Source organism: Montipora capricornis, chromosome 2, assembly GCF_036669925.1.
Source record: "Montipora capricornis isolate CH-2021 chromosome 2, ASM3666992v2, whole genome shotgun sequence".
In the NCBI taxonomy this organism is placed as follows: domain Eukaryota; kingdom Metazoa; phylum Cnidaria; class Anthozoa; order Scleractinia; family Acroporidae; genus Montipora; species Montipora capricornis.
In genome coordinates, this window is record NC_090884.1 from 27,239,757 (window position 1) to 27,261,686 (window position 21,930).

Genomic DNA, 21,930 nt, shown 5'->3' on the forward strand with positions numbered 1-21,930 from the left:
TTTAAGGGAAGTTAGAAGACTGTGGTCTGAGGATGACAAGAAGGAGTCGAGTGATTTCGTCCTTATGACGTCATTTCCACAAATACGGATCTCTGACATGGAAAGTAGTTTAGAGGCAGCAGGTGAATTTGTGCAACATGCAGGGTACAGTAATAGTCCAGTACAGGAGCCCAGTAGCTCCGGTCGAGTATCACCATCTCTGGATTTTTGTTTGCGGTTAACGGAAAACGAATTTCTGTCTTGTCTTAAAACAAAGAAAATTCTCTTAATGTTAGTATTTTACCTTGCTTTAGAACTTTCTCCATAGCTGTACAGTAAAAACCCGCGTACAAGAACTTGTGGATTAAGAACACCCAGGCTGAAATTTGGTAAAAAAGGAGCATATATATAAGAACACATTCAGCCTGAAAATTGAAAGTTGTTCTTATATATAAAAACTCTTCCCTTTTCAGTTTAATAGAACAAACAGTGTCTTTAGCTTTACTGTGGTATTGCACTAAGATCTCTCTATAAATGCTAGTAATTTCACTTACTGTGTATTTCATCATAGTTAGTAAATCCCTTACATTTTTTTAGAAGTAGAAAATTAAGAACACTTAAGAACACTTTCAGGCTGATTTCACCTAAAATACCCGATATATAAGAACCCAATCAGCCTGAACCCCCAAAAAAGGTGTTCTTGTATGCGGGGTTTTACTGTAGCTTAGAGTCATGAAACTTTATAGAACTTGCTCAAAATATTTCAGTACATTTTCAGCCGTCTACCCAAAAAACAGGCCTGCTCTAGTGTTTCATTTTCCACGGTGTTTTTCATTTTTCTTTCCTTTGATGTCCCTTACCCCTCCAGTTGAGGTAGCGAAAGATTTTGTTTTAAATGTAGGTAAAAATAAATGCTTGCTGTTGCTTTGTACTTTCTGGAAAGGAAAACAATGCAATGTAATATTCTCAGCCTTTATATTAGTTCTGCTTATTCTGTGATTCTCTTACCCATGACAGGTTTGTCGTCGCGTGCAGCTCTGGTCGTGCAAAGAGCAGATCAGCATGGGGTGGTTACCCAAGGGGAAGGAGCAGGTAGTCTATTCAGCTCAATCGCCCATCTTTACTTTCTTGTTTTCTTTGTTCGTAACTCTTAGATGGGAAAGCAGGCCCGAGACCCTGGAATGTTGTCAACGTCTTTTTGCTGAATGCAAATGCATGGTCCGCCAACAAGTAAGCATTTAGGGAATCATTTTCTACGCAATAATGTTTCCTCGGTAATGTAAGATCAACCATTGCCGGAATTTTCTTAAACTAACTTTTGGTGATAAGTGTGAACGTGTCGATAAGTTATCTAATCGAAGATTTTTCTTTTAGTTGTTAAGATAAAAAACATCACAAGCATTGATCAGTGGAGCGAGGTCTTAAGCCTGCGTGGAAAGCTTATTGTCGTACAGTTTCACGCCAAATGGTGAGTTAAAAGATGAATTCGTTGTGTTCGTAATCAGTTGTATTGTGGTTTTCTTCCGGCGTCGGTGTCAAAATTCCACACTTCCAAACTCTCAGCAACCTTTACTTCAATTTGCAAAAAAAAAGGTGTTTTCAGTTCTCCTGTTTTTAAATACTTCATTTCAGGTGTTCTTCATGCAAGTCTGTAATGGATGCTTATGATTCACTCAATGCTAAGTATGGAATGAACGAGCAGGCTCTGTTTACGCGCGTGAATGTTGACGAATTAAGGGTGAGTTGGGTCCTAGAATCCATGTCTTCATTACTTGTACCTGAATTTGTTTAGTAAAGCTGTGATGTTTTCAAGTTTGTTTTGCACTCTTACTAGAGACAATAAATAAGCAGAATGAAGTTTACGAACTGTTATAAAGTGTGAAAAAAGCTTTTAAGGGTTTTACACGATGCTGATAAGAATTTACCACGATTCCGAGATATTTTACATGTAAATGTTCCCGCACCGTGCTCACGTATCCGAAAACTTTTGTATCCGCAATTTTTTTTTTTTCGGGTTCAAGAATATCCGCGTCCACACGCAGTTTCCAATCGTTTTCGAATCGTCTTCACTGTCCACACGTAATCGGATACACTCTCAAGATGGCATAAAGCTAGGCGATAGCTTTAATTTTCACGCGCACACACTTGGAGGAAAGGTTCACTCGTGCCAAAAATTATTCAACATGTTGAATATTCGGCGCCGATGACACGCGTGAACATAAGCGCTCAAAACGTCATTGCACAGTGGGGGAACTTGCTTACGCCAACAGTCACGAGTGAAACGTGACGTTGCTTAGCTGATAGCTCTAGTGTGCGGTCGGCTGAAGAGACAAGAAGCTTATCTCCATAAACCACTTTCAAAAATGGCGACCACTTTTACATTTTTTTGTCCTTATGTGAATCAGACCTACTACCCTCATTTTGAAACACAAGGTTCGTGCTACTCTTTGAAGTCCTTGAAAAACCCTAGGGTTTAATTTTGGACTTCAAGGGCGCTTGAAAAGCCCTTGAAAAAAAGGATTTTGCGGAAAACTGCTTGAAAACTCCTTGAAAACTCCTTGAATTTTTGCTTGGGTGAAAACTGTTGAGATTCCATCATGCTAAGTTAAAGAGACATTTCAAAAATTGAGCTCAAAATTGGCTATTAGAGAAACATTAAAGCCAAGAATAAAAATGCCCATCCGTGCACTTAACTTGCAGGCTGTGGTAAGGAATATCAAGGTCGGCTTTTTCAGAAAAGAAACACTGAAACACTATGTATGGCATAGATATCGTCTCATAAAGACTCCTTGAAAGCTCAATTTCTGGTTCTTGAAAACTCCTTGAATACTCCTGGAATTTTATAGACAAAATCCAGCACGAACCGTGGAAACGAAATAAAAGGCTTAGTAGCATTAAAGAAAGAGAATAGAGGCGGCCTATAGAGGTCTATAGGTTCTTTCTGAGCTCAGTGGCGCAAAAAAAATTTGTTGTCATAGTGACGTAAAAATGACTCTATTCAGTTTATCTTTGGAGAAGCGAAGGATGGGTTCAAGATGCGCAAGACGGATCTGACGTATAATGCTTTTCAAACGAACATAGTACTTTGTGCGTAATCTTCGTCATCGTATTTCATTAGGGAGCTTACGAAACGAGGACGACGACGGCTACGAGGACTTCATTTAAAAATACAAATTCGCGTTATTCATATAACTACGAAACTATTTCATGTCGCTTCGTGTTAAAAATGTGAAGTAACTGTCGAGGAATTAAACTGGTATGAGTGGGCTGAAAGAGTAGAGAGAGAACTGAAAATTCATCGTTATGTGCTAACGTCGTCCACAGAACCTTGAATTTGGTCATTTCACGTCGTCATTTAGGAGATGACGGCAAAGAAATGTACCAAAATGTAAAACGCACGTGCAGAGCGTGCAGAACCATTGTTTTTGCTCACTAAACCTATTGTTTTGTAGCGTCGTCGATGCAGTCGGCGTCATCGTTTCGTAAGCTCCCTAATATGTCATGCCAAACGCGTCGCATACGAATTATTCATCTTACGAGATTAAACAATACGGTTGTCCTTTTGCAAACTTGATTCTGTGTACCGATCTTGGCTCTGATTTTCAACGTGTAATCGTAATCATAGGTGTTAAAGTACCAACAAGCTGTTACGACGCTGCCAACCTTTAAGCTGTTTTGGAATGGACAGGTACAGTATTGTTGTTAATGTTTTTGTTTTTGGCGTAATTCATTCTTTTCGTCCTTGTTTGTTTTGTTTTGCCCAAGTGTCTGATCTTTGCTTTGACATCACTGACGACGGAAAGTGATCAATTTATTGGACCTATATGGAAATTTAATTTGATTATAATAGAGGCACTGTGGTTCCGAAGCCTTTCCACCTTTTGGCTTGCTTTTTGGTGGCTCGAGATGACATAGGAATGCATGATGATAAATGACTTAGGGAACCGGTAAAAACTACTATACTCGAACAGGACCGACCTTTGGGGTAGGGGGGTTCTCAAAGCCACCACCAACTTCGAACTTATCACATGAACATTACCGACAACATTTTATTTGCTTTTAAATTTGAGTTGACACAGGAATATTCAGCTAGCAAGAGTCGGCATTACTAGACAAACAAGAAAAGTGAGGTTTGAATCTCACTGTAATCTTTTACTGCTGGATAGAGGGATGGCTATGCAATATAGACACCTTCTTTTGACGTTAAGCAAGGGGGGTGCAGACGACACCACCATCTATTTTGTGGTTTGGTGGGTCCTGTTCGAGTGTAGTAGTTTTGACCACTTCCCTTAAATGGTGTTGACGAAAACATGTTTGGCTTATAGCCAATTATCAGCACTTATTAGTTTTCTTGTTTGAGAAATTTCTTTTTATTGATATAGGCAGTAACCCAAGTGCAAGGAAATGAGATGGGATCCCTAGAGCAGCAGATCGCAGAAAACCTCCATGGCCCTAATAATGATCCTCAAGAAGAGTCTTCAAGGGATGACACGTATGTTGATCCTCGATGAGTGGCAAAGCTTTGAAAGAGAACAATAATATATGCGTGGAGTACTGTTCAGTTGGGCGAGTGACTTGACTCTGAACTCGTGGATCTGGCTGGGCTCCCAGCCATTTGTATCGTTACATGAAGAAGGACAAGGAACGTGTTCGTGGAGACCTACGGCCAATCGACTGAGGATTCTACCTTAAGCAAAAGCGAAGCTGTATTGATTTCGTTTGGGGAAAGTACCTGAGCAGCAAGTGGTAAAAGTCCAATCCATATTTCACTCATAACGAAGGAAACGGTCAACTCCAGACATGATCTTGTTGAGTTTTTCTACATAGTAAAACATTCGTTATTTCTCATTACGCAAAGGAAATTTGCTGTTTTTCTACCATTGACGCAACATAATCAATTAGGGACGAACTTTGGCAAATATTTGAAGTGAGTCTTTTCCATTATACAACTTAGGTCAAATTTTGCACTTTTTTGGAAAGTGCCTTTTTGAAGACGTGTTAAAGCCAATATTTCGTCAAGACGCACAATCCGTCCCTTGCCTGCCTTTATTGAAGACATTTCATTTTTAGTACAAGTACAACTGCGCGTTTTCGGCTCCGAGAAACGGCATTTAGTAAATTTTTTTGCGCCAAACCTAATGATGGCGCTTAAAACCGAAAACTCGAACAATACATAAATTCGCGAATGGGGAGCTAAATAATTATCTCAAATTCTACTTCCTATATAACGTATTTGACTCGACGAATTGGTTTGATACTTGTTTTAGAGGGTGTTTTGGCAGTGTTGTACCCTAACCATGGCAACAGTTGTGGCCCTGCATAATATTGCCCTTCAATAGTTTGACTGATTTCGAAATGCTGGCCTTCTTATAGGATTGCCAGTTTTTTAATCTGTTACTATTGCCCGGACAACCACTGCTGTAGGGAAGTACCCTTTCGAGCCTCCTTAATGAACAAAAACAAAGGCTATTGTAATGAAGATGTCAGAGGGTCACTCCGGTAAATAAATAGAGGATATTACATGGCCGCGCGGAGATACGACATTTCTCTTCGACTGTTTGATACAGCTTATATAATAAAATGAGATAAGAGAACGGATCCCCATGGCCTATCGTAGTTTTTAAAATCTATTTTTAGTTTCGCAAAGCTATTTTAAGTTCTCGTTCCCAATGACGCGCGGTTAGATTATCAGGGCCGGTGATGAGATTTTCCGACTGTGTCACGTCCATGCAGCGTCCAAATCTTGTCTCTAGAAATATGTGATCACGTTTTTCAGTGTGTTTTTTTAAAGTGTAGTTTTAACGCAATGAGCATTAGAGGCAAGATTCGTCATTTCCTGAAAAGAAAAGAAAAGAAACTGAAAGTAGCGAGGAATCTTTCAGAGACGAGAATGTGGAAGCGAACGTGAGTTTGTTCGCACTCGCTGTATAACTTTGAGATGCGTATATGAAAAACGTATTGAACACTTTCGCCAACCTCGTTCCCAGGGTCCTCTCTCTTCCTTCCTCGAGGAAGGAAGAGAGAGGACCCTGGGAACGAGGTTGCACTTTCGCATATTTAAAATTTCATTACGTCATTACAACTGGCCAATCAGGTGTCTCTCTAAAAACAGCTGCGTAGCTTAACCAGGCGCTAATATTAGATTTTAAAAAAACTATTTATGGGGGATTTGCTCCCTTACCTCATCCTCTCTTGAATGAGGAGGTGTATTTTTTCTTCGATATTGACTCGGGGAAAAAATTCCACGACTCGTAATTACGACCTTCCAATTACTAGTTCGGATGCTCTTTTTCCCGAGCTATAAGACACTCGTGGGAGTTATTCCATTAATTAAACTAGTTTCAGGTGTCAATTGTCCTGCCATGTTGTTTATTGTCGAACGGAGCGTTTCCTCTATTGGAATGAAGTAGATGTTCCATGTTAACCCCGGTCGGGCGAATGAAATAAAGTGAGGTACTTTTTTTTCTTTCTCTTTGAATCCATCAGGGTCAAATCACACGTTTAACATTAATTATTAAATTCTCAACCTCGGATAATGCATTTCGCGTGCTCTGATTGGTTTACTTAATCTCGGTTATCAGCTCATATACCTTGGTTTGACCTTATATGGTAAATGATTGCGTTAAGCGTCGCCAAACTAAAAATGTTTTCGCCGGAAAGCGAAATTTCTCTTTGAATAAAGCTAAAAAGGGAAAAAAAAACTTTTTTTGAAGAAAGTTTGGATCAATTCCGACGTTTAAAAGTACGCGAAAAGGCAAGATGAGCCTGCGTCTGTCTGACAACAAAGTATTACACAACATCGCATCAGTTCTCATCAAGTTTTTTTCGATTTCGCTCGGATTTGCTCGCTTTTTCCGCTCGTATTTCGTAATTACAAATTTTTTGATTTGAAGGAATTTAATAAAACAATTATTCAATTAGCGCTTGTTGGATATGAGACTGGTTATAGCCAACTCGGCGCTACGCACCTCGTTGGCTATTTACCATCTCATATCCAACGCGCGCTTATGGAATAATTGATAAATAAACAAAATATATTTTATCAGAAGCCCGCCGTTTTTTATGCTCAGTAAACGGTTATGTTGTCTAATAAAAGATCGGTTTATTTTTATGTTCTCCTGTTCTCGTCTCAGCTTTCAGCTTCCCTTGACCTACCACCTTTCTGACGACGCAAGACTACGTCCACAATGGACAGTCCCTTTTTCTTTTTGGTACTTTTCCAAGGCTCCGACAGGACGGAGCTAACTTGGCCTGCCAAGCAGGCGTATTTTTGTTTTGGTAAGAACTATTGGCCGACATCTAAAAGATGCCTGAGGCCAGTCAAAAAATTGCACTCAGTGAGAGGAGGACAGTATGAAATGGTAGTGGGGGAAGGGGAAGGGGAGAGAGTTTTTTTTCTCGCCTCACCACCCCTCGTCTCAATCCTCTTTCGGCCGTGTTCTTTCAAAATGGCGGCCCATTACGAACTTTAGACCTTGTACAAGCGGCCGCCTGCCAAAAAACGGCTGCTATGCAGGCTATAACTAGCTCTGCCCCAGTGCACGATGTAACAAAGGAGGGCGTTAATAACACCGATAGTTCTTCTTTATGTAGTGACAGTTACCGCAATGGTCTGGAGAATAAACTATAGCTAAGATTTTGAACCTTCGAATGCAAATACTCCTGGCCATATCGTTTGTCACAAAAAGGTTTCACTTGTAAGTAGAATATTTAACCCTGACATTCAGAGGTAAACAGTAACAAACTGCTGAGTTTTGATTTGCAAAAAAATAATTAGTGAAATTGAGAAATCATTGGGGACTAAATCTGTTATAATTATTTGTTCCATTTAATTTAGTCGCTGTCTCAAAACCTCTTCTTATCAACGTCTATATTCAAGATATTTTCTGAGAAATTTTGAAAAGTGACAAACACATTATTGTTGTACGCTTTTCTGAACAGTGTTTTGTCTACAGAACGAGAATTCATTCTTATGCCGCGGCCACGGTTCGTCAAAGTTGATATCATGCAACATGGCGTCCTACGGCGCAACAGCTAAAATACAAGCTTAAAACATTAGGGCTTGTGAGGAAAAACGCATTGAAGTGATTATTTGAGCTTTTCAGTAACTGACTCTATGAAACATGTTGAAACTGTCGGCAAACGGCTTTTTGGAGTCCGATCACAATTGTCAAAAGTATTGTGCGCATTGTGTTTTTCGGTTCCTCTACTTCATTGATAAATACGTTGGAGAACGAGAACACCGTCATGACTTGTAAATTGAAGTTGAGTTCCAATTTAATGACCTCCTTGGCAGTTTTCCCATGAAAGAAAAAATAACGCTAGAAATATAAATCGCCAACGCCCATGACTCCGTAATTCTTCTTGATATGTAATTAGGAATCATTCATTTGACTTGAAACATAGTTAAAAGAAATAGGAAAAGGAGATTTATATCGGAATAAGGATTCATGAAGCCATGTAATTATTTTTTAATGGTATTTGATAAGTACATCATTCGAAAAGCGTCTAGTCGCACTAGCATAACTTAAGAGCTGATCTAACTTCACCTGGAAAATTTTAGTATGTTTTTTCTGCCAAGGAATCTGCGAACTCTTGTTTATAAAATTCACTAAATCAGAAAGCTAGATTAGCTCGTTAATTTCGATGCTATGATTAATTAATTGCTAGGCCGACTGCCAATGGCTACATTACACCCATATTCGCGCGCGGGAACCATGTTATCAAAAAGTAACAGAAAAACCATTTCATATCACTTTAGCATCCACGAATTTCCGCAAATCCTGAATTCCTTGCACTGGAGCGATAAGGAAGGACTTGTAACCGCATTGTTAAAAAACAACTCAAAGGGAGTTTTATTTGCTGACATTCCCTGCCGATGACAGAGTGTTTGGGTTCTCACCGCTTGTGTGAATTTGTAGTCTGTATTGAGATCTTGGTTTCAGTCAGAAATGTGTAAGGCTACGGAAAAACTCCTTCTATACCTGCTGTTTTACGTTAATTCAATAGGTAAGCTACACGATTGCTACAAGCTCATAATTTTGTAATTGAAAATTTTTTTTAGTTAGTTTGCGAATGGTCTGATTCAGTTTTCAAATTAGTTTTGTGGACGATTGAAGATTACCATTTTTTGAGACAGCACGGTCCCTGTTTTGACCAGCGCTGGCCAGTTTGAAATAAAACTCCTTTAAAACCCAACACCTCGCTTGCTCTTCGGTAATTTACATCATACAGCTTCTTGTCGAAAATAGATTCCCTATTGAATGCAATAAAACTTAGTTTTTAAATTATATTTAGGGGCGGCAAGAACTTAATTGTAGTTTTTTGCTTATCTGGAATTGTTCATCGCACTTTTTTATGTTTTCTAACAATAGGGCCTTTTCGTTTTCAGCATCAATCGGCGAACTTTGACTCAGTGAAAAAAATTCGCATAAAGCTTTAGTTTCCTCCATTGACCAAGCAAGATTTCAAAAATATTTGCATTTTTTAATTTTTTATAACTTGTGACTGGTATTTCTTTGCTGCTGAGCTGATAGATCGCTAACGCAAGCTTGTTTTCTTCATTTTTTTTTTCTTTGGCAGCTGCTAGGAAGCAATACTATGAAGACTTGAAGGGGCTCCAGACAGATCTGTTCTGTAACTATAGTACCAATATCATTCCTCAGAAAGTGAAAACCATAGCTGTCAAAGTTAAGTTTGACATCGCACTCAATCAGATTATTGATCTGGTAAGTCTCTTGTCGCGACTAATTACATGACCGTAATAACTCGTTCAGACTTGAATACGATACTCGGAAAGTGTAATATGAATATATTCCGCACGTTTAGCCTTTTTGAGGTGCTTGGAGTTCTGCGGATCTCCTAACCTTGAGAAAAGTAATCAAAACGGATCGTTGGATTGCTTATTTTGAAGAAGCTTTTTTTGGATTGTATCTTGCTTGTAGTTTCAATGAAAATACATGCATTCTCCAAAACACCAAAGAGTTTGTAACCAAACAATACAATAGCAATAAAATTTCTTTTTTTCGTGTGCTGTAAGAAAAAACATGGTACATTCTTAAATAATGCCCACATGGAGAGAAAAAGAGAACGGTTTTGCTTCATTTAAGCCAGTTTCCTAATTTTATTGATGTGGTGTGTACGAATATAAATAATACATACTTTTCGTCCGAGCTATTGCGGCGACATAGGGCGTATGGTAATATCTCCCTTTTCCTGCTGAGTCGTGGTACTGTAAATCATGATTGAAACATTTCGCTTGCAAGATAAAAACCACAATTTTAGGTCGATTTAGGTGAAAAAAAAAATCATGACACAAAATAATTCGACACAAGAGAGTTTATCTAAACAACTTGGATTTGGTAAGCAGCACATTGCAAAGACGAACGAAGGCTAAAAAGATTTAAAATTGTACAAGTAGTCTCATGCAGGGTTCCTGCTCAGCATCGTTGTGCAATTAAAAAAGGTTGAATCTTTCGCCGCTTGTATAGTGAGATAAATATGCGGTTGTTTCCTTATCCTTATCATTGTATGGTGCATCCACTCTGCAAATAGTCAGCTTTGTTCGCAAAATACTCTCTGGCCTTCATCTTTCTAAAGCGGCGCGTGATTTTGATGCCTATTTTATTACAGAGTAAGTCTAGAAACTTACAGTGTAATTTATTGTCCTGATAACTGATGAAGTGCTAAAGATAGAGCTAGAATTGAAAAGAACGTCGACCGATCTTCAGAATGTGTTTGGTCACGACATGTCTTTAGCCTGTTGGTAGGAGAAATTTCCATTGAAGGCTGTAGCCTGACAGCCGAAAGCTAGAAAGTTTTAACTGTATATAGCCAGTGAACGTTTTTATAATTTTTAATATGTTTTACCCTGGCTACGGTTCCTCTATTTTTAAATTAAATTAAGCGTCATCAGAAGCTCACTACTCATGACCTTGAAGCGTTTAACTCTGTTTCAGAGCTGGGGGGTTTTGAGTTTAAAAACTTCCTTATTTGGATGTAACGTTGCTCGTGCATTTTCCCGCGTGCACAGCTTCGATCTTATTTTTGTCCATATTTGGGCATAAAATTGGTTTCCTAAAATCCCCCCCTTTTGTTCCCAGGAAAGAGTTGCAACTTACACGCTTCAAGGTCTTTATTAAAAATGCCCTGGGTAAGTGGGAAGTGCATTCACAGAAACCTATGTAGTTATTAATGCAGCGATAAGTATCTCAAAGTTAAAGGACAGAAAGACACCTAAATTTTCATCAGTTTTAGCGAATATATATGTCTTCAAAGCGATAGTCTGCCATTCTGGTCTTTTCGAATTTGGTGAGCTTGAAGGTTTTTTAGGGAAAAAACCCTAAATTAGTACCTCCAACAACAGCATTCAATAGTGCTGAATAAACCGTCTTGGCTTTTGTAGCCTGTAATAGAAACCTCGCCCTTCTTACAATGTTAACAAAACATGTTTCTGAATGGAATCTCTGCTGCTGCTGGAGTCCGTAGGCTGGAGATAACAAATGTAGCCTCTTTGGAAGCGGCGCGTGATTTTGATGCCTATTTTATTACAGAGTAAGTCTAGAAACTTACAGTGTAATTTATTGTCCTGATAACTGATGAAGTGCTAAAGATAGAGCTAGAATTGAAAAGAACGTCGACCGATCTTCAGAATGTGTTTGGTCACGACATGTCTTTAGCCTGTTGGTAGGAGAAATTTCCATTGAAGGCTGTAGCCTGACAGCCGAAAGCTAGAAAGTTTTAACTGTATATAGCCAGTGAACGTTTTTATAATTTTTAATATGTTTTACCCTGGCTACGGTTCCTCTATTTTTAAATTAAATTAAGCGTCATCAGAAGCTCACTACTCATGACCTTGAAGCGTTTAACTCTGTTTCAGAGCTGGGGGGTTTTGAGTTTAAAAACTTCCTTATTTGGATGTAACGTTGCTCGTGCATTTTCCCGCGTGCGCAGCTTCGATCTTATTTTTGTCCATATTTGGGCATAAAATTGGTTTCCTAAAATCCCCCCCTTTTGGTCCCAGGAAAGAGTTGCAACTTACACGCTTCAAGGTCTTTATTAAAAATGCCCTGGGTAAGTGGGAAGTGCATTCACAGAAACCTATGTAGTTATTAATGCAGCGATAAGTATCTCAAAGTTAAAGGACAGAAAGACACCTAAATTTTCATCAGTTTTAGCGAATATATATGTCTTCAAAGCGATAGTCTGCCATTCTGGTCTTTTCGAATTTGGTGAGCTTGAAGGTTTTTTAGGGAAAAAACCCTAAATTAGTACCTCCAACAACAGCATTCAATAGTGCTGAATAAACCGTCTTGGCTTTTGTAGCCTGTAATAGAAACCTCGCCCTTCTTACAATGTTAACAAAACATGTTTCTGAATGGAATCTCTGCTGCTGCTGGAGTCCGTAGGCTGGAGATAACAAATGTAGCCTCTTTGGAAGAGTGTAAACGAACACCCAATTAGAGGCAAATGAAACTAATTTATCTCCTAACCAAACGCTTTTTTGCCGGTCGTCGGCAGACAGAATTTCCAATTAAGCCACATTTTACGGTACTCGTATACTAGCTTAAGTATTTTTAGTCGGCACGTACGAACCACGAGTCTGATCCTTGTTCTAATAGTGTTTGAACTCTTAACATAATTATGCGACCAACAATAGATGCTCTATAGACCGATTGCATAAATGGCGGCCAAAAACGTACTCTTTTGTTTATGTGCTAATTAGACTCACTAGCCTCGTTTGCATGGACAAAATACAATAGAAATGTCGTTCGAGAGCGAGGCTAGTGAGTCTAATTTGCACATAAACAAAAGAATACGTTTTTGGCCGCCATTTATGCAATCGGTCTATATGAAACTCTTCATTCTTTTGAACTAAAATCATTAGAAGTTGTGTTAAAACTGGCACAGCATGGAGCCATTTTACTGATTTTAAGCCTGGTTTCCATATGATCTGCAAACGGTCTGCGACTATCGGAAGATTTCTGCGTCGGTCTTATCGCAGACAATCGTAAACACAGGACGCAAATGTTTCCATTTAAATCTGAAGCGATCGCAGACAAGCGTGCCACTGATCCTCTGCGAAGAGAGGAGGAAAAGGAGCGCACTTACTTCAAGTCTGATTGGACGTGTTTCAAGGCGAACAATAGTGTGTCGCTAATAGGACCCAGATCATCTCATCTCCTTTTTCACCTCGCTTCGCAGAGAATTAGTTGTACTCTTGTCTGCGATCGCTTCAGATTTAAATGGAAACATTTGCCTCCTGTGTTTACGATCGTCTGCGATAAGACCGACGTAGACAGTTTCCGATCGTCGCAGACCGTTGCAGATCATATGGAAACCACGCTTTAAGAGCCATGTTTTTCAATGACTGCAATGTTTGTCGTCTAATATGACGCGTATCAACTCTACGATGAAATAAGTTAAACCAGAAGTCCATAACCCAGAAGTGTCGATATCTCTCATTTGGCCTTGGGCCATCAGTTTACTGCATTAATAGGGAGTTTAAGAAACCACCGTGACGATGGCTACGGCGACGAAAACGTCACTTCAAAATATAAGTTTGAGCTATTCTAAGTACTTCATGATTATTCTATCTTGTTTATATTCTTCAATATGAGCGAAGTGTCCTATAAGTGGATTGGTAAGGACGGATTTGAAGTGAAGAGTGGGACTGAAAGATTCACTGTAGTTTGTCCACGTTGTCGTGAAAACTGCCTTAAAATTGGTCATTTCACGTAGTAGTTTTGACGAGTGCGGGAGAGAGTTGTTCAAAAATGCGTGCGGCACGTGCAGCACGATCATTTTGGTTCTTTTAACCAATAATAGTACTGCTTTTTGGCGTTGTCGTTGCCGTAGCCGTCGTCGTTTCTTAAACTCCCTAATATTAAATTTATGATACGGGTCCCGCCAAATTATGGCCGATCAAATTGGGGTCGATGACCACAACGCCTCTAATTGGTCTGTAACCACGTAACCGCACGAGGGAATGCTCAATGACATGCTTAATGCAAAATTATGGATCGTGCAAGGAAACAATGCCGCCACAAAAGATCCGGCAGTCGCCGTACGAAAAATAGATAAAACCGAAAAACTGATTTGCCACATTCCACCTCAGATCGAGAAAGTGGGTTATGGACTTATGGTTAAACCAAAAATATGGAATGTTATCATATGACCCGTACGGCCCCGCGCGCGCTTTCATTGCAAAACTATTGAGAAAATCCCCGTATGAGGGCCGTACGCGATGGCGCGAGCAGGGCCGGAAAAGCCGTCCGGCCCTGCTAGGATCGCGTACGGCCCTCATACGGGGATTTTCTCAATAGTTTTCAATCGGCGCGCGCGAGATGCGAACTAAAACAACTTTGTTGCAACTGCTATATAAATCCCGACTTTTCGGTCAAAACGAGCGACGTCAGTGAATTCCGAATTTTGTTACCCGGAAAAAAAAAGGGAAAAGCGCGGTGGTCATATGATAAAATGCTTATTGACTGAGTTAGGTCGGGCCGGACTGGAAAATATTTGGCCCGAGGTCATGGCGCACGGACCTCGCTGCGCTCGGTCCGTACGACATGACCTCAGGCCAAATATTTTCCCGTCCGGCCCTCCCACTCAGTCAATAAGTACATATTATAGTTGTTTTTGGTATTTATTGATCAGGTGATTGGAGAGGTTTTCAGGGGCTGATTGGCTCCTAGATTATGCAATATTTTCCCATAATTGTCTCGCGAATGGTGATCCATGTTCAACCATGGTTTCTCCAAAATATACCATAATATTCAACAATCAGGTTCAGCTTCGCATTCAGTAGCTTTTAAAGTATAGCATTCCGTCGTGATTGTCACGTGGAGTCCGTGCATCAGCACTGTCTCTCGATTGGCTCACGTCTGTGGTCGAACATGAATATATACATATAAATATTTTTCCCAGTGCGTGAGCTCGCGGTATTCACCGAATCCTGCAATCTGGTTGAGAGGGCTCGCAGCGGACGCTATCGTTCCTTCATGAGTCGTCGATTACACCACTTGCTACATTGCAATTTTATCATGGTACTTGCCTTTAATATCTCGATGATAAATATTTTTTTAATGAAGCTTCTTTCTTTCATTTGCTTTACTCTGTTTTCTGTACTGTCTACTTGCTAGAAATTTTTCAGGAATCATGCCGACATTAGAGCCCTAGATTGTTAGGGGTTTTGCAAGCATTTCTTGAGTTTAGGTTATCGAGTCTTATTTAGTATAAGTACAAAAAGCGCTACACACAATTTACACAAGATTTTATTGGGATAAATTGCTGGTAAATGAATAGCAGGCGAAAGGTTTTTTTTCAGTCACAACATTGTATCCATTTAGCTTCATTTGGTTCTGGGCTACGAATAACGTGGCTAAAATTGAACTCAATTAGCAGGTGGCTACCTAGTCAGAGCTTAATTCACTGATGGAACATTAAGCAACTGGGAACATCAATGCTTATTCCCTTCCCACAAATACTTTCTGGAGGAAGGAAAAACGGTCCATCAGGGAGCCACCAACACATAAAAGAGAGAAAGGGCATAACAAGGCATCAGGAATAGCCGGGCTTTGCATGCAAACCCCAAGCCCGTTTAATTCGGAAATCGACAATCATTTAGAGAGGAAGGTGTTTTTAGTTTATTAAAAGTAACCTCGTTTTTCGTCGCTTGCATTTTCAGGATGAAAGACTACAAACTATGACCACCATTGTGTGGGTACGACTAGTAAGTATTCATCAAACCGCGCAGTAAAGAAGCTCGTACATAGGCTAGCAAAGCGTGCGTGGGCGTTTGTTCTGAAACAACAGGGAGTTTAAACACGTGACGTTTTTGAGCCACGGACGGCAACCCGAAGGGAGCTGTACTTGTCTTGTCACTACCACCTTTTTATTGCTAAGTATCTTTCCTCCATTAGAGATGATTGGGTTAAAAATCTGGGAGACACTACTGTCCGGGCATGCGACATGTTCATTTCCGGTTACCGTCCGCAGCTCAAAAACGTCGCGTGCTTAAACTCCCTAGTATTCCAGAACAAACTCTCTTGGAGTCAGAACAATACGGCAACCACGACTCGTCACAATTATTCAAAATGGCGGCGACCGAGAAATTTGAAAACCAAAACAAGTGTTTTTTAAATCATTTTTTTCGGATACAAACGCTTTCATTGAAAAAAGTTTGAACAATTTTAATTGTAAACCTTATGTTCTGTACTTTAAAGTTTTTGAAGTTGTTGTTTTAGTGGAGGTTCCTTTTAAAGTCCCTTGTCCACCCTACAGGCATTGCGTGCCGTGCAACAATTTTCATTTATGAAAATCCCGTCAAAGCTGAAATTCATCCAAACTGATCGCTACAATAAGCAATGCGAATTTCCATAACAAAAATACACGTTCGAAAAGCCTGTCTGTGTTGAAAGTGGAAAGATCTTGTCTCATTTCTCAGCAAAAATTCCATTTGATGGGACCAGATCGATTCGGCATTAATTCTTTGACTGGAGTTAAAAATGATCTTTTGTTTTTCAGTATTGGAATGACTTCAGATTGAAATGGAATAGCTCCCATTATGGAGGGATTAAGTCGTTTGTAACATCTTCCAAGAAACTCTGGCTTCCAGATATCACACTGTATAACAAGTAAGCAATTGATATCACAGTGCGTATGCGCTTTGCGGGGTCCATACTTATTTAGATGAAGCCGTAGTTTTCGTTGAATATCTGTACGGGTATTTACCTTGCAGCGTCAGAATGGAATGTCATTGTAAATGCCAAACGGATCGAACGGGATATTGTGCCCGCCGACTTCTGAAATGAATGTTCCTAACTTGTTCCCATTGTAAGTTTGTGACTATTGAGAAGACTTGAAGAAGTAGTTGATGTTCTCGTGTGCCGCAACAGAATTCTCATTTTGTGCCAGGATTTACGATGTGGTTATTCATCGCGTTGCCGATTTGGGAAAAAGGGAAAAGACAGCACTCAACTTAAAACCATTGTTTTGGGTCCTTAAAGCGAATGTTTCCACGTTTCGTGCCAGATAAAGGAGATGGCATGGGTTTCTTATCCTCTGAAAATCAAGAGAAAATACGAATAAAGAATTTTTCGAGGTTTCAACGTTTAAACAGCTTACAGCGCTTATTTGTCCCTATTTTATTCTTTAGTGCAAATGACAATTACGATAAAGAGAAAGAAGAATACTACGGACTCACCGTGAGTTCAAACGGCGACGTAGGCTGGTTCTACCCGACAATTTTCAAGAGTTCGTGTACAATAGACGTTACTTATTTTCCATTTGATGATCAGGTAATAAGAAGTGGATATTTTTTTTTCATTTATGGGCAAAAGGTCTTCTTCGGGGCATGCGTCGTGTCATCGTTAAAACTGTGCGCAAAACCCACTCAGAGATTAAATGAACCTATAGTGTGTTGGCTCTAACAAAGTTAACGCGTCATTTCAACGTTTCTTAGTCATAATTCAAATATGGTTCTTGTCTTCAATAGGAAAATTAAAATGTACCTCACGAACGTTCGTTTGTTTGTTCTTTTATTCTTTCATTCATTCAGTCATTTATTTATTTATTTATTTATTTATTTATTTATTTTTGTATTGTTGTCGTTACACTGATGTTGTTGCATTTTGTAAACCATAGCTGTCCTTTTTTTGCTTTCGTTATTAAATAATTATCACAAACCTAAACCAGGCCCGAGTTGTTCAAGCGATGGATAGCGCTATCCACCGGATCAAGAGAAAATGAGGGGACAGAGAGGGAGGCTCAAGGCGTTGGCCGGGATATGTTATGTCCACGAAGGTTATTTTTAGACGAGCGGAAGTCTTTGTTCTAGGGAAAGTCTGTCTTCCGAGACGTCCGCATGCAGTCTTGCTTCGCTCTCAGGTTCTAGTGAAAAGAGAAAATGATGGCGCACGTGGAAGGCTGATGAATATGTATTTTCTCTCAAACATCGGACCGAGGTTGGCCTGCATGCGGACGTCTCGGAAGACTTCCGCTCGTCTAAAAATAACTTTCGTGGACATGACATATCCCAAGGGCTGGACCGGGAGCCTCCTTCTCTGTCCCCTCATTTTCTCTTGACCGGATAAATCACTACCCAGTGGATAAACACTAGTAAAACCAATTGGGTTATCCAATGGATAGTGATTTATCCGGCGGATAGCGCTATCCATCGTTTGAACAAATGGGGCCAGAATGTTGGACTATTTATCCGGCATAATTTAGATTCATAATCGCGAATTAATTGAGAAAACTAGAAAAAAGAAGAAAAACTTGCCTTGTTCTTCATATCAACAGTAAAAAAACTGAATTAGCCGGTATTCAAATTAAACAGCGAGTTGAGATCCAGACAAAAGTTGACAGAAAGGTACAAGTTAGAAACTACTGAAGACATAAACACATGGACTTTGTGCATTTGAATTCACTTTATGGGGCACTTTCATTTAAAAATGAACATCCAGCTCTATTTCATTTTCAGAAATGTGTTCTGAAGTTTGGCTCGTGGTCCTATCACGGCTTGAGTATGGATATATTCCACAGTGGGCCTGGAGACACCGCAACGTTCATCGATAATGGAGAGTGGGTTCTAGTTGGGATGCCTGTGACCAAATTCATTACAAAGTACCGATGTTGTCCTGAGCCTTATCCTTTCATCACATATAACATTGTAATTCGTCGTCGAACCATGTACTATATCTTGAATTTCTTGACACCATGTGTCCTCATGTCAGCTTTAACAATTCTGGGGTTTTTCCTACCGGTGGAGTCTGGGGAGAGAATGAACGTCGGCGTGACGGTTCTCTTATCGTTAACTGTTATACTCCTGTTGCTGGCGGAAGAGCTTCCGGCAACTTCCGAAGTTGTGCCGCTGATTTCTCGATACTACACATTGACGATGATTAATGTATTCATCTCCATCGTTTTCACCTGCGTCGTGCTCACATTTCATCACCATGCACCAACTCCTCTGCCAGCCTGGGTACGAATGTTTATTTGCCAATGGTGCGCAAGTGTATTGCGGGTCAAGAGAAATGGCGACACTAGTGACTCCAGCTGTGCTTGGGCGAAAAGGTTTTTTAGAAATCATAATATTAGAAGACATTCCCTCGGCGAGCGGCTCTACGGTGGCGGTAGTGCCGAGCCTGTAGCTACAAATCCTTTTTTACCTGCGACTAATCATAACAGTAGTACATGTCCGCCTAATTCAGAATCAGCCATGTCGATTCAATTAAAGAAATTTGATGAAAGAAATCCGAACTTACGGAAGCGAGTGATTCAAGGTTTGAAGCAGTCTGAGGCTTTGGATATTCTGGTAAAAAGGACTAAAAAAGACGATGAAAAAGAAAGACACCAAGAGGAGTGGCGTTTTGCTGCAAAGGTTCTCAATCGTTTATTTATGTGGATTGTACTGCTTTTGGTAGTGTTCAACTGTCTCAGTGTCTTATTCTCGGCACCGACAGAGAATTTGAATTGAATACCGAGCAGCCGATTTCCTGCCACTTTGAGACAACACATGCAGCAACTCTATCTGGAAACATAGACATCTCTGTACAATTCCGTCATTTTTAACCCGACAACTGGGTGGAAAACTACCTTAGTTCCAGGTAGACGGTTTACGATCCTAGGTTGAAGTGTCTGTGTTTCTATTTCAGTCCGTGTTCTTATTTCATAAGTCATCGCAAGAATAACACTCCAAGGAGTTCAAGAAAGCAAAGTACAGTAACTTTTGCTTCACAAAGTCATCATGATCCCCGAATACACTATCTGTATGGTCTCTAACAGGCAAATTTTATGTCCAGTTAAAAACAGGTAAATTGGTTAGGCGAAGAAGGTCATGAATAAAACTAATTACAACAGGTCTTGTTATTCTCAAGAATAGTTAAGAAAGTGAATTCAGATCTAGTCCATGAAAAATTATGATTACGTTTACCATTAACATGCACAAAAATTAACATGAAATAAGTAACATAAGTTAAGTTATCTTTGAATCAAGCAGCCAGTAAAGTCAGTAGGGTCCACAGAAAGGCTTAACGGAGCTTTTCTTTCCGACAGTATTTTCCAGGATGTCCCTGAAGGTTTGGTTAACGAGGAGACATCGCTATCAGAACAATGGGACAAAAACAAAATGTCCTATGAAACTAGGAAAAGCCCCTGGGAAGCTTTCATTTGTGGTCCGAGTTTGTGAGACTACATCCAGGGTGAGCTTTTCAACTATACATGGAAACACGAATGAAGCAGAAAATAACGTTACATGATTAATGTGTGGTCCAATAAAATGTATAAATAATTAGTTATAGGACTACGAAGCGTATAATTGGTTAATTTTGATCCGTGAGAAGACCAAAGATAAAGTCAGTAAAAATACAAAAGCAATATGTTGTTGCAAATCGTAAAAAACATACACCTGTATAGCATTAAAAAACCTTAAATGAATGATTAAAGATAGGATGTCAAAATATGTCAATAAATGTTAAGTTCTTTGTTAGTCCGTTTGGATAATTTGGTTGACGTTTTTTTGAATCGGTCAAGGTCACCTGTACACCCCTCCATAGGCAACTAATACGTAGGCAACTAGGCAACTAGTTGCCAACTCCGTAGACAACTAGTACGGTATTGCCCAGGGATATGAAATTGCTGCAGACATTCTTTTTTACATACGCGTAATAGAACGAGGAGTTCAGTACTACAGGATCAAAACGAGGGATTTTAAGACGACTGGTGATTTCTTTGCATAAGTTTTAAATATCTTCTTTATGCCTGTCTAAAAGATAAAATTCTCTAGACTGAAGGATGACTACAAAAAGCTGTTCTCGTTTATTTCAAAAGATATGCCAAGTACTTGAAAAAATTCTCAGGTTAAGACGGCGAAACTGCAGGATAAATGTTTTATAGAACAAATGACACTGCGTGACTATAGGCGAAAGCACAAGATAAGACAAGACGCAAGTTTCAAAATATTACGATTAAGAGGTAGGTAATCCTTCGTATAGGTTTTAGGTGACTCCTGCTCAAAGCGAGGCTCGGCATTATCTATGCGCAGTGCATTCTGATCACAAGCGCGATGCATTGCATTGAAAAGCCAGCCAAGCCAAAAGTATTGTGATTTTCCACGGTATCTTTATTGTAAATAACTCTGATTAGCCAATATAAATACCACAATACTCATTGTTTGTCCCTCCAAAATTGTGAATAAGCATTGTGTAATATTCTACCCTGGGTATTGTTATCAATGATATGTTAATAAGGTATGGAGAATCGTTCTGGCCTTCCCAAGCCTGCCTCCATTTTCATCTTCCTGACAACGCAAAATGTTTACTTCTCTCAATTCCACTGATAACTTATACACGACCTCAGAATCGCTGTGGCCTGGGACAAGCCCAAGATCAGGCGAAGATGGGAGCCATGAGGGTCAATCTCGATTTACTCGAATGGTTGGGAGGGTGGGTTGCCAAACCCTTCCCTTTTGCGGCCTCGAGTAGAGTGACGGGGTGGAGCACATGTAACCTCTTTTAAGTCTCATTTGCATAGTCCCCAGGGTATTAATTACCAATGCAAATTGAGTTTGCATAGTTTTTATTTTCAGCCTCGTCTCCAACGGGAAAAGCGCCCTGGGGACGAGGTTGTTTTTATTTCCTCTTGGGACTTATAATGATCCCAAGAGAAACTGGAAACAATGCTTATGCAAAATTTTGGAGGGACAAACAAAGAGTATTATGGCATTTATGATATTGGCTAATTAACAGAAGAACAGAAGAAAACGGTTGGTTAAGAGAAAATGAAGCATTCTCGTCACCAGAGCCTTGGATCGACCCAAGGCTCTGGGAAACTCTGTGTGGGAGAACATGAGCCGTAGGGTTCTTATAGCCAAATATTTGCTATTTGAACCTTACGGCGCCTGCTCACTCATCGTGCTAACATGAATGCACCAATTAGAGACGCTTTTGA

General features: G+C 39.8%; 2 protein-coding genes across 3 annotated transcripts in view; both read left to right on the forward strand.

Annotated features, from left to right (window-relative positions):
- LOC138039215 (uncharacterized) overlaps positions 1-5,577 on the forward strand; it is an 18,093-nt gene extending 12,516 nt beyond the window's left edge. For both annotated transcript variants that reach the window (XM_068885421.1, XM_068885422.1), the window contains 6 exons: positions 7-122; positions 997-1,071; positions 1,354-1,447; positions 1,612-1,717; positions 3,605-3,667; positions 4,362-5,577. In XM_068885421.1, the coding sequence (XP_068741522.1) occupies positions 7-122; positions 997-1,071; positions 1,354-1,447; positions 1,612-1,717; positions 3,605-3,667; positions 4,362-4,490 (583 nt within the window). In that variant the 3' untranslated portion in view covers positions 4,491-5,577. The remainder of the gene's footprint in view (positions 1-6; positions 123-996; positions 1,072-1,353; positions 1,448-1,611; positions 1,718-3,604; positions 3,668-4,361) is intronic.
- A 3,143-nt stretch (positions 5,578-8,720) lies between these two features.
- LOC138039219 (neuronal acetylcholine receptor subunit alpha-7-like) lies at positions 8,721-20,465 on the forward strand. Its single transcript, XM_068885424.1, has 6 exons — positions 8,721-8,988; positions 9,562-9,707; positions 15,668-15,712; positions 16,507-16,616; positions 17,138-17,279; positions 18,464-20,465. Exons 1-6 carry the CDS (start codon positions 8,931-8,933, stop codon positions 19,457-19,459), a joined length of 1,497 nt encoding a protein of 498 aa, XP_068741525.1. The 5' UTR covers positions 8,721-8,930; the 3' UTR covers positions 19,460-20,465.
- Positions 20,466-21,930: the final 1,465 nt, after the last annotated feature.